The sequence below is a fragment of the Biomphalaria glabrata genome, chromosome 15 (assembly GCF_947242115.1).
Source record: "Biomphalaria glabrata chromosome 15, xgBioGlab47.1, whole genome shotgun sequence".
NCBI lineage: Eukaryota > Metazoa > Mollusca > Gastropoda > Planorbidae > Biomphalaria > Biomphalaria glabrata.
In genome coordinates, this window is record NC_074725.1 from 879,840 (window position 1) to 896,366 (window position 16,527).

General features: G+C 39.1%; 1 protein-coding gene across 10 annotated transcripts in view; it reads left to right on the plus strand.

Moving 5' to 3' along the window:
• The first annotated feature begins 1,013 nt into the window (after positions 1 to 1,013).
• LOC106050656 (uncharacterized transporter slc-17.2-like) overlaps positions 1,014 to 16,527 on the plus strand; it is a 41,200-nt gene continuing 25,686 nt past the window's right edge. Inside the window, exons 1-5 of one of the 10 annotated variants that reach the window (XM_056011896.1) lie at positions 1,014 to 1,032; positions 8,833 to 9,479; positions 12,086 to 12,325; positions 15,382 to 15,469; positions 16,264 to 16,359. In XM_056011896.1, the coding sequence (XP_055867871.1) occupies positions 8,904 to 9,479; positions 12,086 to 12,325; positions 15,382 to 15,469; positions 16,264 to 16,359 (1,000 nt within the window). In that variant the 5' untranslated portion in view covers positions 1,014 to 1,032; positions 8,833 to 8,903. Of the gene's footprint in view, positions 1,033 to 1,221; positions 1,243 to 3,492; positions 3,778 to 3,829; positions 4,217 to 8,832; positions 9,480 to 12,085; positions 12,326 to 15,381; positions 15,470 to 16,263; positions 16,360 to 16,527 lie in introns of those variants that run through there. The other 9 variants (XM_056011895.1, XM_056011894.1, XM_056011891.1 and 6 more) reach the window with 9 other exon arrangements.

Consider the following 16,527-nt stretch of genomic DNA (forward strand, 5'->3'; position numbering starts at 1 on the left):
GAAGATGATGACGTCCTACGCTTGTCCCTAGGTCGATCCAGTCATGCGTGTTAATCAATGACTTAGGCTCTTCCGTTACGATCAAAAATATACAAAAACATTTCAAATAAGCAAATTGGATACTTTCCTTTTTCTAGACCACGGAAGGCGTAGGCGCGAGTGTGGGCAATATAACTCAAGTATGGGGTGTAAAGTCACGTGTGGTCATTTGGTATGCGCTCTGGACTGTCGTTTGGAGGTCTCGAAAGTCCCGGGTTCGAGCCCTGCCCACTGCAATTCAAAATCAAAATATACAAAAACATTTCAAATAAGCAAATTGGATACTTTCCTTTTTCTAGACCACGGAAGGCGTAGGCGCGAGTGTGGGCAATATAACTGAAGTATGGGGTGTAATGTCACGTGTGGTCATTTGGTATGCGCTCTGGACTGTCGATCGTAGGTCTCGAAAGTCCCGGGTTCGAGCCCTGCCCGCTGCAATTTCATGTCATCTTGCGGCAGTTTTGTGCTAGGATGTAATTAACTTCAAATAACTTGAAATGTCCAAAACAAGTAAAACCAAACAAGGCACGGCATCAAACCACGTAACACACTGCATTTTATAAGAACTAGATCTGGAATTTCTATTTATCTATACTATTAACTCTTTCTCTTCGTAATTATTTATCACATTCTAGTGTAATCAACGTTGGTATCGTCAGTTAGGAGAGAAAGAGTTAATACTATATACGCAAAATACCACTCATTCAGTGATCACCAAAGGCGAACTGGCTCTAAGGGCATTTAGGTAAATGCATATGTGGGCCAGCGCCAAATGGCCACGTGGGGCCACCGTCGAATGGGAAAATTTGAATTACATTAATTTTCATAATCGATATTATAATATGCTCTTATGGTAGACCCACGGTGCATTCTGATTGGCGCAAAGCCTTTTCTTTTGTAAACGACCTTTAACAGACTTGACAGTGTAATAGGCCTACGAGGCTAGCATGTTCCCCGTAATGGATCAGCCTATATCCGTATATTGTGATTCTGGTGAGTTTTATTCCCTTATACACACTAAGAGGTTTATAAATAAATCGATAAAGCAAACAATATTCAGTAAACTTTTAAATAGTCTTATAGAAATCGCTTAGCCATTTTCTTTCTTCAAGTATGTATTTCAAAAGTGTGAACAGACTCTGTTGAAACCTTTAAAGGATCGCTGTGCTTCTAAATCAGTAACGAGTGTGCCAATGCTAAAAGGTAGTAGGTATCGTATTAGTCTATACTCTATATTACAGTGATTCCCAAACTACTTCGCACATTCTGAGTATTTAGTGGAACACTTTGCTTATGTTTTAGAGAGATTAAGTCACGTGGTGGCCTTCTAGTTAATGAGGTAGTTCCGAATCTCTGACCTACTTTATAAAAAGTCACGTGACTGTGGTCTTATACATGGCAATAATGGCAATATCTTCCTATGATAAGATGTAGATCTAGATTTAGTGCTGGCCTAGATCTAGTAGAGCTACTAAATAATCATTAAAAATTAGTGAGTTATTGTAACATACTTTTTATTACTTAAAGATGTCTAGATCTAGACTATTTTCATGTTTAAATTACAATGAAATCAATGAGGTCATTAATGTAAACAACACACCCACGTGACTGAGAAGAGATCCGGAACTACCTCATTATTCTAGCAGGTTCGTGGAACATCTACTCAGGCATCGCGGAACACTAGGGCTTGGGAAACACTGCTCTGTGCTAATCTTATAAATTACAGACGTTACTTTAAAAGAGAAGATAATTACGTCCTACGCCCATCCATGTGTCAAGCTAGTCATGCAAATTAATCAGTGACTTAAACTCTGCGAAGTCGTTGGTTTTCCTAGAAAATTCAGGCAACCCATTCCATGATCTAATGGCACTACTACCGACATTGATTCATATACCCGTAATGGCATGCTAAGTACAATGGGCACTGTATTATTGGGCTAGCTAGACAAAGAATACGAACATGACTATTACTATTACTATTATGGCGGTGGAGGTGACATGGACAGGGCCGGCCTAAGATAATTGGAGGCCCTAGTCGAAGTGAATTTGGAGCCCCCGAATGAAATAGAAAAATTAAAATTAAACAGCGAAAAAATAAAATTACAACAAAATTTATTTAAAACCTTGTCTACTGCATTTAAAACACTAATATTGGGTCCAAGTTTTGCCATTTCTTTTACTCTCAATCTGTATACAGTACACGCCGACGAAAGGCCTTAGGCGGCTGCCTAGTTTGTCTATGCCTAAGTCCGGCCCCGATAAGAAGATGAGAACAAAGTTCTTTGTGTTGTAACAACATTCAAAATAGCTCCAGCTGAGTTTAAAAGAGCGAATAAACATGCCATGTAACACAATAGCAGCACTAAGGGAGAGAAGAAGGTGAAGTAAATATAACGAAATATCGTCAAGTCCAGCTGAGGACCCGAACATCTATTGTAGCTGTTATATGTTGCATGTGTGGGGGCTTGTGGGGGGCTGACCTGTTATGAGGTTGGCTACTGAACAAGGGGTCCTAGTTTCGAATTTCGCTGAATACTAGGATTTTGAATTCGGGAATTTTAGGGCGCTCCTGCGTCCACCCAACTATAATGGGTACCTGACTTAAGTTGGGGAAGGTAAAGGCAATTGGTCGTTGTGCTGGCCACATGACACCCTGCTCGTTAACCGTTGTCCAAAGACAGATGACCTTAACGTCATCTGTCCTAATAGATCGAAAGACCTGAAAGGGGAAACTTAACTTTTTACATGATACAAGTCATGCTTATGGGTAATCTGTATCAGCACTAATAGCTTCATGTATGTATCGTTAGTTTAATTACTACTAATTGGAAGCTATCGAGATTGGGTGTAGGAGAAATAACGTGTGCAAACACTTTATCAGACAGAGTTGATTTATGCTTTGTAAAAAGTTCCGACAGTTTTCTTGTAAATGAAAAAGAAAAAGTGTGTGTGTGTGTGTGGGGGGGGGGTATTGGGCCATTAAGTGGCTATGAAAAAAAAAATCAACGGGAGTAGCTTCCCTTGACTAGTATTAGAATAAGAGATTCTCTGTTTGGAACTTCGCAAGAAACTAGAGAAGGTTCAACTGGTGCTAAAGTGTGCTGTACGATTATAGCAAACGAATTTCCAGATAAATCTGCGATGTGCAAATCTGTGACTAGCGTGAAAGGTGTTTTCAAAAAAAAAAAAAAATCTGTATGAAATTGTTTTTAAAATTAACTTACATGTTAAAGCTAATTAGTAGTTTCGAATACATTGACGAGGTCAACTATTATTCTAAATTGTACATTGGTGACTAAGTCTATCCCGGAAGAGACGGGGAAATGACTAGTTTAACACCACGATCCATATGATTTGCTATGCTTTCTGTACATTATAGTCTGTTTCTTTGGGAGCTTTTCAATGAGATGACAGCCTGGCATTAGCTCTGGTCAGAACGACTTGATTCCCCCTCCCCTTCTCCTCTGATTGTCAGGCTATTACCTGATACAGTTAGTCATCAGCGACGTCACACGTTTGGCCAGAATGTAATATCGTCTGCTGCCTAAAATGATTCAGTTAAAAGAATGTTGCTTTTGTTTTCAAATCTTGGACGCTTTATTCAAATTTTCTTTAAATATTCGTTGGAGTGGATTCTGTTGGCTACCACATTTGGATTTCCTATTGGTTATCAATTAGGATGTCTTGTTTGTAATCCATTAAGATGTCTTTATTGGTATCAATTAGGATGTCTTGTTTGTAATCCATTAAGATGTCTTTAATATTATTGATTAGCATGTCTTGTTTGTCATTAGGAAGACTTCTTTATCGAAATGAGAGAATGTGTTTGTTGCCTATTGTCTTACTGACAACTTTAAAATAGTCGACGATTAACATTATTTTAATATATGCCTCTAGATACCCATTGATGCAAATGCATTATAAACAGGTCTATTTGTTATGGCCCAGTTACTTGAACTTTTGAACTTATGACCTAGATTTGGGCGGGCCAGGTAATAAGCGTAACTAAAAGACATTTCAAGAGTTGAGATCAGGGGAATTGAGAAATATTTAGTTGAAATGTAATGGTATCATTTTTTATTTTGTTGTGTTTTTTTTTCTACAATTGTTTCACTTTTAAGTTGTTTTTTTTTCTGTCTAATGGCGGACGAATATAAAAACGAGGATATTTTTCAGGGTAAGATTTTTAAACGCACAAACACACATAAGCGTGGTGTATTTTTTTAGTGAGTGAGAGAGAGAGAGAGAGAGAGAGAGCACTAGATGGTCGAGATGGGTTGAAAGAAAGAAAGAAAAAGATTAAAAAAAACTTTTGGTTTTCCAATACGAATACAATTCGAATACTAATAGGAATATTTTTCTTCAGGTTTTCTGTTGACTCTCTCTCTCTCTTTCTTTCTTGCTCTCTCTCTCTCTCTCTCTGAATTTCTTATTTTTCAAGACATTTTAGATCATAGAACGTAGATTCCTCGTCCTATATGCTAGGACAAATTTGTACAAATACTCCTTCTTCCCTAGTGCTATTATAGCATGGAATGGGTTGCCTGAGCCAGCCAGGAAAAAACAGTGACTTGGCAGAATTTAAGTCATTGGTTAATATGCATGACTGAATGCATGACGCGTGGGACGTAATCATCTTCTTTTTTTTAAAGTAACGTCTGTATTATATAAGATAAGATAAGATAATTCTATATCTAAAAATCAAAGGTCCAATCGTGGTTCAGCTTGATGACCTACAAAGCTTTAAATCACTATCAATGTATTCTAGTTACTTTTTTCATTTCTGGTAAAACAAATATTTGTAAAATAATTTACATGTTTCGAATGTTCTTTAAGATTAGAAAGACAATTACATCGTAACTGATATTCAGTACGCATGGGCAGAAAAAAAAAAAGATATTTATAGTTTCTAGTTCCTGGACTATCTGACCATGATATCGTTAAAATACTATCAAAAGCAGTAGGCAATATAAAAGCCATAACAAAAATCTTACTCTGGAACAAATGCAAGCTAACACAACTACACCAAGCTGCATGAAACTTCCAACAAACATTCTTATCAGAAAAAGACATTAACCAACCAGTTGATGACCTCGAGAATTTCACTAAAAACCATCATAAAAACATAACAGAAAATCAAATACCAAAATGGATGCTTCTCAAAGAAAATAAATAAATGCTGGTTTTATAATAAATTAAAGTATTTTTTTCAAACAGAAATATAACCTATGTAAAAAATGTAAAGAAACATAGGCAGCATGTATCCAATAAAGAATCTTAAAATCTAACACCTTAAGTCCTAAACAAAGAAGTCAGCAGACAGCTTCAGAGTAAATCCATAAATACATTAATATCAGAAAACAACAACACAAAATTATGGTCATATATTAAATCTATGAAAATTAGTACAACAGGAGTATCACCATTAAAAAGCGAAGATAACTTAACGCGTAATGATAATGTAATTAGACCCAAAAAAATTTTTAAAAATATTTTGCATCAGCATTCTCAGCCCCAGGAGACATATAAATTTAAACCAAGTAGAGAACATTTGAGATATAAATGATCAAGAAAAAGGATTCCAAAAACAATTAGCTAGCACAAAACCAAAATAAAGCTTCTGGACCTGATGGTGTTCCATCTATGGTTTTCAAAGAACTAAGCCACGAGATATCACCAGTGGTCAAAATACTTTTTTCAGGCATCAGTAAATCAGGGCCGGGTACCTAGGGACTGGAAAGAAGCTAATGTCTTTCCCCTATTTAATAAAGGAGAAAAATCTGACCAAGGAAACTACAGACCAGAATCACTCATTTGAATTACAAATCAAATACTAAAACACAAAGAAACAACAAAGAACAGATGGACACAATGTCCTCACTTTATACCAGGGGTTCTCAACCTGTGGATCGCGACCAATTTGGGGGTCGATTGACGATTTGCTAGGGGTCGCTTAAGAAAATATGGATTGTTTTAGTCTATTTTTCTATTGTTCTATGTGTGTGTGTGTGGGGGGGGGGGGGGTCGCGTCAGAGTGAGGGGATAGTAAAAGGGGTCGCCGAGCATAAAAGGTTGAGAACCGCTGCTCTATACAATCAATTAGAAAAGTACTATATAATAGTGAGCAAATAGATGCACTTTTAATAGACGTTTCATCTTATGAGTTTAGACTGTACATTTAAATTACCTAGACTTTATGGATCTAGATTATGCATCTAAAAATTTTTAGATTTTTCTTTTTAGGCCCCCGTGTGTGTTTTCTAGGTCTCGCGTGTACTTTTTAGGCCTCGTCTGTATTTTCTAGGCCGCGTGTGTACTTTTAGGCCTTATGTATATTTTTTAGGCCTCGTGTGTACTTTTAAGGTCTCGTGTGTATTTTTTAGACCTCGTGTGTAGGCCTTATGTATATTTTCTAGGTCTCGTGTGTACTTTTTAGGCCTTATGTATATTTTCTAGGTCTCGTGTGTATTTTCTAGGCCGCGTGTGTACTTGTAGGCCTTATGTATATTTTCTAGGTCTCGTGTGTACTTTTTAGGCTTTATGTATATTTTCTAGGCCGCGTGTGTACTTTTAGGCCTTACGTATATTTTCTAGGTCTCGTGTGTACTTTTTAGGCCTTATGTATATTTTCTAGGCCTAGTGTGTACTTTTTAGGCCTTATGTATATTTTCTAGGCCTAGTGTGTACTTTTTAGTCCTATGTATATTTTCTAGGCCTCGCGTGTGTACTTGTAGGCCTTATGTATATTTTCTAGGTCTCGTGTGTACTTTTTAGGCCTTATGTATATTTTCTAGGCCTCGCGTGTACTTTTAGGCCTTATGTATATTTTCTAGGCCTCGTATGTACTTGTAGGCCTTATGTATATTTTCTAGGCCTCGTGTGTACTTGTAGGCCTTATGTATATTTTCTAGGTCTCGTGTGTACTTTTTAGGCCTTATGTATATTTTCTAGGTCTCATGTGTACTTTTTAGGCCTTATGTATATTTTCTAGGTCTCGTGTGTACTTTTTAGGCCTTATGTATATTTTCTAGGTCTCGTGTGTACTTTTTAGGCCTTATGTATATTTTCTAGGTCTCGTGTGTACTTTTTAGGTCTTATGTATATTTTCTAGGTCTCGTGTGTACTTTTTAGGCCTTATGTATATTTTCTAGGCCTCGCGTGTACTTTTAGGCCTTATGTATATTTTCTAGGTCTCGCGTGTACTTGTACGCCTTATGTATATTTTCTAGGCCTCGTATGTACTTGTAGGCCTTATGTATATTTTCTAGGCCTCGTGTGTACTTGTAGGCCTTATGTATATTTTCTAGGTCTCGTGTGTACTTTTTAGGCCTTATGTATATTTTCTAGGCCTCGCGTGTACTTTTAGGCCTTATGTATATTTTCTAGGTCTCGCGTGTACTTGTACGCCTTATGTATATTTTCTAGGCCTCGTATGTACTTGTAGGCCTTATGTATATTTTCTAGGCCTCGTGTGTACTTGTAGGCCTTATGTATATTTCCTAGGCCTCGCGTGTACTTTTTAGGCCTCGTGTGTATTTTCTAGGCCTCGCGTGTACTTTCAAAGCCTCGCATGTAACTTATAGGCCTTGCATGTACTTTCTAGGCCTCACATGTAGCAGGTTTCAAGGCCTTGACTGGACCGATATACATTTTCATAGCATCTGCTAGCAATGACCTGAAATTTTCATTGCACTAGTGCCATGTCAAGGTCGTTAATGATTGACAGGTAGTCGAGAATATAACCATGACCTAGAAAAACATCAGCCCTGATTTTGTGTTACGCTTTTTTTTTTTGGGTATGCCAGCGTTTCTCAAACTGTGGGGTGTGCCACATTACCTTCTGACATGGAGGTGTCGAAGGCGTTCAATGTATTTTTCGAGGGACAAAAAAAGAGAGGCCCCGAGACCGGACGTCTTACTTAGTACGCGTAGGACGTAATCATCTTCTTGTTTGAAGTAACGTCTGTATTATGTAAGATAAGATAAGATACACGAAGAGGATCTTGCTATAATCTTAGACGCACGCGTGCTATTGTATCTGCACTTCAAATGTTCCTCGTCTTGGTGGCCCAGTGCTGACACAAATTTGACTTAATTTGTCCTGTGTTGCTGTTGTTTGTTTTTTTTTAATACTATCTTTTATATTATTATTATAGCTTTTATATAGCGCTACTTTCATGCTTATAGCATGCTCAGAGCGCTTTTGGTCCAATCTCATTTGTGGACCAGTGGGGGGAGGGGGTATCTAGGAGTTGGTTTTCCGTGCTGCCTTTAGACGCTCAGTAAACACAACTCTGCCCGAGTCGGGTGTCAAACCTCGAGCCCCCTTCTAGGTAGCCAAGCCAAGCCTCTCGACCACTATTACAAACTACAGACTTTATAGACTTTATAGACGCGTTGGTCAATCTAGTGAAATCTAGTCCTTCATGTTAACGGACAAACCGGGAATATTCTGCATTAATTATGTCTTAATGTTTCTATTCTTTTTTTTTCCCTTCATATTTAAAAAACACAAAGCAACTCTGAACCTCTGGGGAGCTCTCAGCGATCCCCCAGACCCAAAAGATGGCTAAAAGGGGACACAAACGAGTTGTCCTTTTTTTCGTATGTGAAGCGACATTTGGTAAAAATGTGAGAATCACTGCAATTTAAAGTAATAATGCAAACCCAACTTAGTAAGAAATAAAAAAATCTTCAGAAACATTCATTCATGTTGGACTTAAGTAATAGTTAGATAGCTAATTATCTTTTGTTTTTTTAACGTACTTAATGTTTCTTATTATTTACAAACAGAAATACATAAACTCTACAATGCTGCACTGTAAGACACCAATTGAAGTAATATTTCTCTATTATTGGTCAAAATGATACAAGATGTCAAGTTGAATGACGTTACTGTCTCAAAACAGGATGTACAGATGAATGACGTTCCTGCATCAAAACAGGATGTACAGATGAATGACGTTCCTGCATCAAAAAAGGATGTACAGATGAATGACGTTCCTGCATCAAAAAAGGATGTACAGATGAATGACGTTCCTGCATCAAAACAGGATGTACAGATGAATGACGTTACTGTCTTAAAACAAGATGTCAATATAAATGGTGTATCTACTCTTAAAGCGCTCAATGCACAAGAGAATGACACAACCACTCCCCAGACAAGGAAACAGATGGACAGTGGTCAAGACGACATTGCTGGGGAGCTCCCCAAGTCCTTAGACTCCAGGAACCGGTTGGTCCAATTCTGTCAGAAATTACTCTCTTGGCGCGGCTGCATCGCCTTGTTGTTGCATACGTCTATCGTGGTCAACGTGATGGCCAAGAACAATTTATTCATGGCCGTCGTCTGCATGACCAACACTCAAACCATCAACATTTCCACTAACGGATCGATGCTGTTGGAGGTGGACCACACCAATTATAGCAGTCCGGTTCTAGTAAGTTTTTGTACATTATTAAAGATAGATTTTTCAAAATACTTATGTAATTGAGAACTTAACCACTGTATAAAAAACATAGATCTAAGTATAATTTATATCTTTGACTTTTAAGGTTTAAGGTAATAAAGATATTAGTAAAAATATTATAACAATAAAGTTTGTCTTCCGAGTCCGAAGATTAATGAGGAATGCAGCAATTCCAGTGGCTACGCAGCCCCAGCTGTGACCTACATATCTTGCGACATATAGCGAAGGCATAACCATTGTCGCGTCTACGTGTGGCCTCGACATTGGGTTTTCTTGTAGTCTCATGTCGTAAATATTATAGTTACGACTTAAAATGATAAAGAGTTGTGGAAAGAAAAAAGGAAGGGGGGGGGGAGGCAGTTTTAGCTCAAGATTTTGTCGGATGAAAACTCCAGAAAAACTGATGGATGGAAACTATGAGATATGTCTGAATGAACCTCTGGCAACATAAGACTAAGACTGCTTTATTGATCCTTATGGAAATTTGTTGTGATAACAAGGACTCTTTTCTCATATAAAGACTACACAACAGAAACATACACATAAATACAACAGACACAACATAAAGAGTTCATTCAGCGACTACACACAGGTATCTTGGTGCATTTCATGTTCCCTGATCAACGAGTGGCGTGGATATAGTCTGACCGAGTGAGGTACGAAGGAGTTTTTGTATCGCTCTGTTCTTATTTTGATTGACAGAGAGAGAGAGAAGAGAGTGATAAGAGGAGAGAGCAAAGAAAGATGATGGAGAATTGAAAGACGAATATTTAGATTTATGAGACAGAAGAGAGAGAAAGAAGAGACGAGAAAAGAGAGATTAGAAATAAAGAAGCGACTGATAAAGTGACAGACAGAAAGTGAGAAAAGAGAGATTAGAAATAAAGAAGCGACTGATAAAGTGAATGGTAGAAAGTGAGAAAAGAGAGATTAGAAATAAAGAAGCGACTGATAAAGTGAAAGACAGAAGAGGTGAAAAAAGAGAGATTAGAAATAAAGAAGCGACTGATAAAGTGAATGACAGAAGAGGCGAGAAAAGAGAGATTAGAAATAAAGAAGCGACTGATAAAGTGAATGACAGAAGAGGCGAGAAAAGAGAGATTAGAAAAAAAGAGGCGACTGATAAAGTGAAAGACAGAAGAGATGAGAAAAGAGAGATTAGAAAAAAAGAAGCGACTGATAAAGTGAAAGACAGAAAGTGAGAAAAGAGAGATTAGAAATAAAGAAGCGACTGATAAAGTGACTGGTAGAAAGTGAGAAAAGAGAGATTAGAAATAAAGAAGCGACTGATAAAGTGACTGGTAGAAAGTGAGAAAAGAGAGATTAGAAATAAAGAAGCGACTGATAAAGTGAATGGTAGAAAGTGAGAAAAGAGAGATTAGAAATAAAGAAGAGACTGATAAAGTGACTGGTAGAAAGTGAGAAAAGAGAGATTAGAAATAAAGAAGCGACTGATAAAGTGACTGGTAGAAGAGGCGAGAAAAGAGAGATTAGAAATAAAGAGGCGACTGATAAAGTGAATGGTAGAAGAGGCGAGAAAAGAGAGATTAGAAATAAAGAAGCGACTGATAAAGTGAATGGTAGAAGAGGCGAGAAAAGAGAGATTAGAAATAAAGAAGCGACTGATAAAGTGAATGGTAGAAGAGGCGAGAAAAGAGAGATTAGAAATAAAGAAGCGACTGATAAAGTGAATGGTAGAAGAGGCGAGAAAAGAGAGATTAGAAATAAAGAAGCGACTGATAAAGTGAATGGTAGAAGAGGCGAGAAAAGAGAGATTAGAAAAAAAGAGGCGACTGATAAAGTGAAAGACAGAAGAGGTGAGAAAAGAGAGATTAGAAATAAAGAAGCGACTGATAAAGTGAAAGATAGAATGTGAAAAAAGAGAGATGAGAAATAAAGAAGCGACTGATAAAGTGAAAGACAGACAGTGAGAAATGAGATCAGAAGTAGCCAAAGACTTTGATAGAGAAACACAAAGGCAAATAAAAGGGAGAGATGAATTGAAAGATTGTTCCATAAAAAAAAAGTTAACTTCTTAAACTATCATCTTCAGAATCTGCTCTTAGAAAGAAAGTCTTAGCGCACTACTGTCTAAACCTCCCGCAGTGTATTATGGGTCAAAGGCAGGCGGGTTTTACTCTCAAACTCTTAGTAAATGTTTTTATATGTTCCGGATGTTCCTTCAGAGTTAAAAGATTATCTTCACCCTAGCCCAAACCTCCCGCAGGACGACGGGGGATGGCTGCGGGCAAGGGATGAACCCGTGACCTAGCGCTATTAGAGCATGGAATGGGTTGCCTGAGCTAGCCAGGAAAACCAGTGACTTGACAGAATTTAAGTCATTGGTTAACATGCATGACTGAATACATGACGTGTAGGACGTCATCATCTTCTTTTTTGAAGTAACGTCTGTATCATATAAGATAAGATAAGAACGACAGTCCAGCACGCATACCACACGACCTCTGAACAGTATCATTTTCTACTAACCCTATTGAATGAATCCATTATACTCGCATGCAGTATTGATCTCTTCCAGACTTTTCCACACTATTAATTATATGTTTCTTCTTTAGACCCCCCTGCATGAGTTTGACTGGAGCCCTCAAGTTCAAGGTCTTCTCCTCACCGGAACTCAATTCGTCTTGTTTCTTGGGCCGCTCATGTCCAATGTCATCGTGCATCTGATTGGTGGAAAGTGGAGCTTGACCGTGACCACGTCGGCTGTTGTTGTCTTGAGTTCGCTGTCCCCGATAGCCGCCCGCACCGACCCTTACCTCTTCCTGGCCGTTAGGATTCTGACCGGACTGACTTTTGTAAGCAATATACTTAGCACTTCAAAAATAAAAGGGGAGCAATATTAAGAGTAACAATATGCCATTACTGTTTCTTTAATATCGGGGGGAGGGGGGGGGGGAATCTTTAAAAAATATTTTAAACAAGTAGGATATAATAGATGCTCTATCAAGAAAAACATAAAAAATACTTTAAAAAAAAACAAAGCTTATATAAAGTGTAAATGTATCAATAAGTTTGTAAAAAATGTTTGTAAAATGTTTTACATGTTTCGGATGTTCCTTCAGAGTTGAAGATAGTTTACTTCCTAGTCCAAACCTCCCGCAGGACGACGGGGGATGGGAGCGGGCAGGGTTTGAACCCTCGACCGTCGATAAATTCGAACGACAGTCCAGCGCGCAAACCGCACGACCAGGCAGCCATCCATCAGTTTGGAGCACTCATGCAATTAGATCGACTTCATGTATGCATCTGTACAATAGGAGCATCTTTACCATTATATTGATATATAACATTTAACTTTCTCAATGCCTATCACTTGTCTGGACCCGAGGGGGGGGGGGAGAAGGAGTTTCTTTATGAATGTTTACATTATCGTTGTTTTTTTTAAAAATGCATAACAAAAAAAAAAGTTATTTCAGGGCTCAAGAGTCCTCAAGGGAACTAATTCAACTAATACCCCCCACATCTGTGAAGTACGAGTTCTTTCCCCCTTTTCAAGATGCCAAACAAAATGATAAATTACCAATTGTTAATTAAGTAATTGTTTTTTTAAATTGATTTTTGTGTTGTCAGGTAAAAAAAAAAATAATTGTGCAAAATTTCCGAAATAAGCGTATACAAGCTTTTTACCATACAGACAGACAGAGCGAGTTGATATAAGCTTTGTAAAATCTTACATAAGGGAAGTAGCTGCACATCCACAAACACATATCAGAATATTGTAAGATTTATTTCCCCTTTCCAATATCAAACAAAATTAACTAATTACCACTGTTTAATTAATTGTTTGGTTAATTATTTCAATGAATTATGTTTTGTAAGCAACAATGAATAATTAGGCAAAAGTTTCAGCTTGATCCGAGAATTGGAAGTGGGAAAAATAACGTGTACAAGTTCGAATCAAACAGACGGAATGAGCTGCTATAAGCTTCGGAAAAAAGGTGAAATGCTTCCTTTACACCCTCACAAATCGGAAAACGAGTTTTGCGTGTTTAGTTGTAACAGTGTCTACCTCACTTGCTTAATTTATCAAAATTATTATAGACTTTGTTTAGGGTACTGACCTACTTACATATTCAATGTTCGTCATTTTATAATATACTGCCGTAGAATAATGTATATATATATATTACTATAAGCTAGTTAAAAAGACATTCTTTTCGGTGAAAATTAATTAAGCACTACCAAGACGTGGCCTTCGATTCCGAAGATTACAGATATGACTGCAGTAGGTCACATGATCTGAGATGAACTCCTATTGAAAAATCAGAGCAGGAAGGACTAGTCCTCCCGTAGTGCTCTGGCAAGAAACTTAGCCGTCCGGTGAAGTGCCTCATAGCTACCATACAAGTCGAGTGACTGCACAGGCAAGTCCCCCCTTAGCTCGCGGAGCTGGGGACACTCCTACAAGACATGCGACACTGTTTCGACGCTCTCTCCACAGTGACGGCATCGGGAGTCAAAGTTAGTGCGGAACCGGGCAAAGTATGCCCCAATAGGACAGTGTTCCGTCCTGCACTGCGCAACTATTGACTGCTCTGACCTCCTCAGTCGCCACCTTGGATCGTCGCGATCTGGGTGACGCATGCGCTGCCAGACACCACGTGCTCTGTCGGATTCCTCCCAGGACTTTAACCACTTCTCATGAATGAGTGCTCGGATTTGTGCCGTTGCTTGTAAATACGTGCTTGGTGCTTCGAGGTGTGGCTGCCATTGCACCCTCCCTTGCGAGGGCGTCTGCCGTTTCATTGCCCCTCACGCCGCAATGTGAAGGCGCCCACTGCATAAAAACGACAGCTCCAATAGCTCGGCGGATGTTATCTGCGGCGCTGATTGCCTCTTCTATTACGGGCGACCCTCCCCCGCCGCCACCCATAACTAGGAGACTGGAGCGAGAGTCAGTGACCAACACCACCGTAGTGGCGCTAGTCTCGCGTTGGAGCATTCGGACCCTAATGGCCTCGAACGCCCTAGCTATCCCTGTAAGTTCGGCATCCATGGAGCATGCAGCGTAGCCGCATGGACCAGAGAGCCTATCTGGTTCAGTCCGGTCGGGGTAGACAATAAGGGCCCCATACCCCGATCTGTCGGGGTCCCTCATTACGACCCATCGGTATAACAGAATATGGCATCTGATGGGTAGGATTTTATGGTTATGGATGCCAAATTTTGGAGAATGGCAGGTGTTAATCGCCTCTTGGTGGCTCCCTCTTGCCCTAACAGGGACAGGTTTATTTGTGGGGCCGGCAATCTCCTCCACGGAGGGCACGTACTGATTCTCCTAATAGGGATTCTATCAGTGGAGAGTCCAGCTGAGTTTGACAAATTGGCCGCTATATGTAGGAACGATCGCATTTTAATGCGGTTCCTCTCTCTCCACTGTCGCACTAAGATTGAGGTGGGTAGCCTAGAGTCGCCCCTTTTGTAGCGCTCGTAGGCCGTAAGTACTGCCCTCTCCCTCCTAAGATGTAAGGGTGCCACGTTAGTAAAGATTTCAGCAGCGTTTGTTGGGCTTGTCCTAAAGGTGCCACAAATGAACCGTAGAGCCTGTGCTTGTACCCGGTCGAGTCACATGATCAGAGGTGGCTAAGACGGACTTTAGAAGTCACAGAGACCAGGTCACAAAGTCCTTTGGGGAAATGGGCACTCAGCTACTTAATGAAGTTGGGGCTAGTCTCACGTGTGGTTTGAGGGGCATATCCTCCAACAGAAATCGTCCCTAGAGTAGCAATGACATGGAGGCCTATACTAGGAAAACAGGGACGCCCTCGTATAACTTGGTACCACACCATTAGTATGATAAAAAAAAAAGTTGTATTTATAACTATATTCCCTAACTTCTATGTTCAACAAGGGAGTAACTCCAACTGTTATGGCTGAAGCCTTGAACTGGTGGTCACCGGAAACAGAGAAACTGACCTGGGTGGCTTTCACTTACACAGGTATGAGTAGCTTTCTTGGGTGGGGAAGGGTTTTGAACTGTAACGCTTTCTTAAAACTTCTTTAAAAATAGATTATGTCATATATGTAACCCTCCTAGTAAGCCGCCTCTGTCTGTCTCGGTCACCCTCTTTCCCTTTCAATCTTTCTGTTTCTTTCTGTTAATCTCTCTGCTTGTCACTCTGCGTTTTCTTCTTTCTTTATCTTGTTATTAATGTAACTCTCTCTTTCTCTCTGTCTCTCTCTCTTTCTCTCTGTCTCTCTCTCTTTCTCTCTGTCTCTCTCTCTTTCTCTGTGTCTCTCTCCCTTTTTCTCTCTCTTTCTCTGTGTCTCTCTCTTTCTCTCTTTCTTTCCCTCTATCTCTCTCTCTTTCTCTGTGTCTCTCTGTCTCTCTCTCTCTTTTTCTCTCTCTGTCTCTCTCTCTGTCTCTCTCTGTCTCTCTTTCTCTCTCTCTCTGTCTCTCTTTCTCTCTCTCTGTCTGTCTTTCTCTCTCTCTCTGTCTCCATCTCTCTCCCCCTATATTACATACATTTGAAGGAAGATATTTTAACTTTTTGTTTTATTTAATTATGCAAAGCTTAGGCTAGATATATAAACTTGACTGTAAACAAATAATTGAGTCGATTCCATCAATTGTATTACTCTAAGAAGTGACAGTGTTGTGTAGTGATGCTTTTTAAACACAGTTCGTGTACATTTCTACTGCATTACTCGATACATGTCTTCTTATCTTATTATATAATACAGACTTTACTTATGTTTTGTGATCTGTGTTGTTGTTTTTTGTTTCCTCCAGGTTTTAACGTAGGCGGTATTGTTGGCTCGTCGGTGTTTGGTGCTCTCTGTACAGTCTCACTGGACAACGGGTGGCCATTTATTTTCTATTTCACTGGTCAGTTCTAGTCATACACTGGTAACAGTTTATCTCCGATGTCACGATCACATTCTACCTAGTGTCGCGTTATTCAACATAAACAAAATAGAAAGCTTATATTTATATGACGTCAGCAGTTATTGCGTACATTATTACACACAAATATGATCATGTGACACAATTATG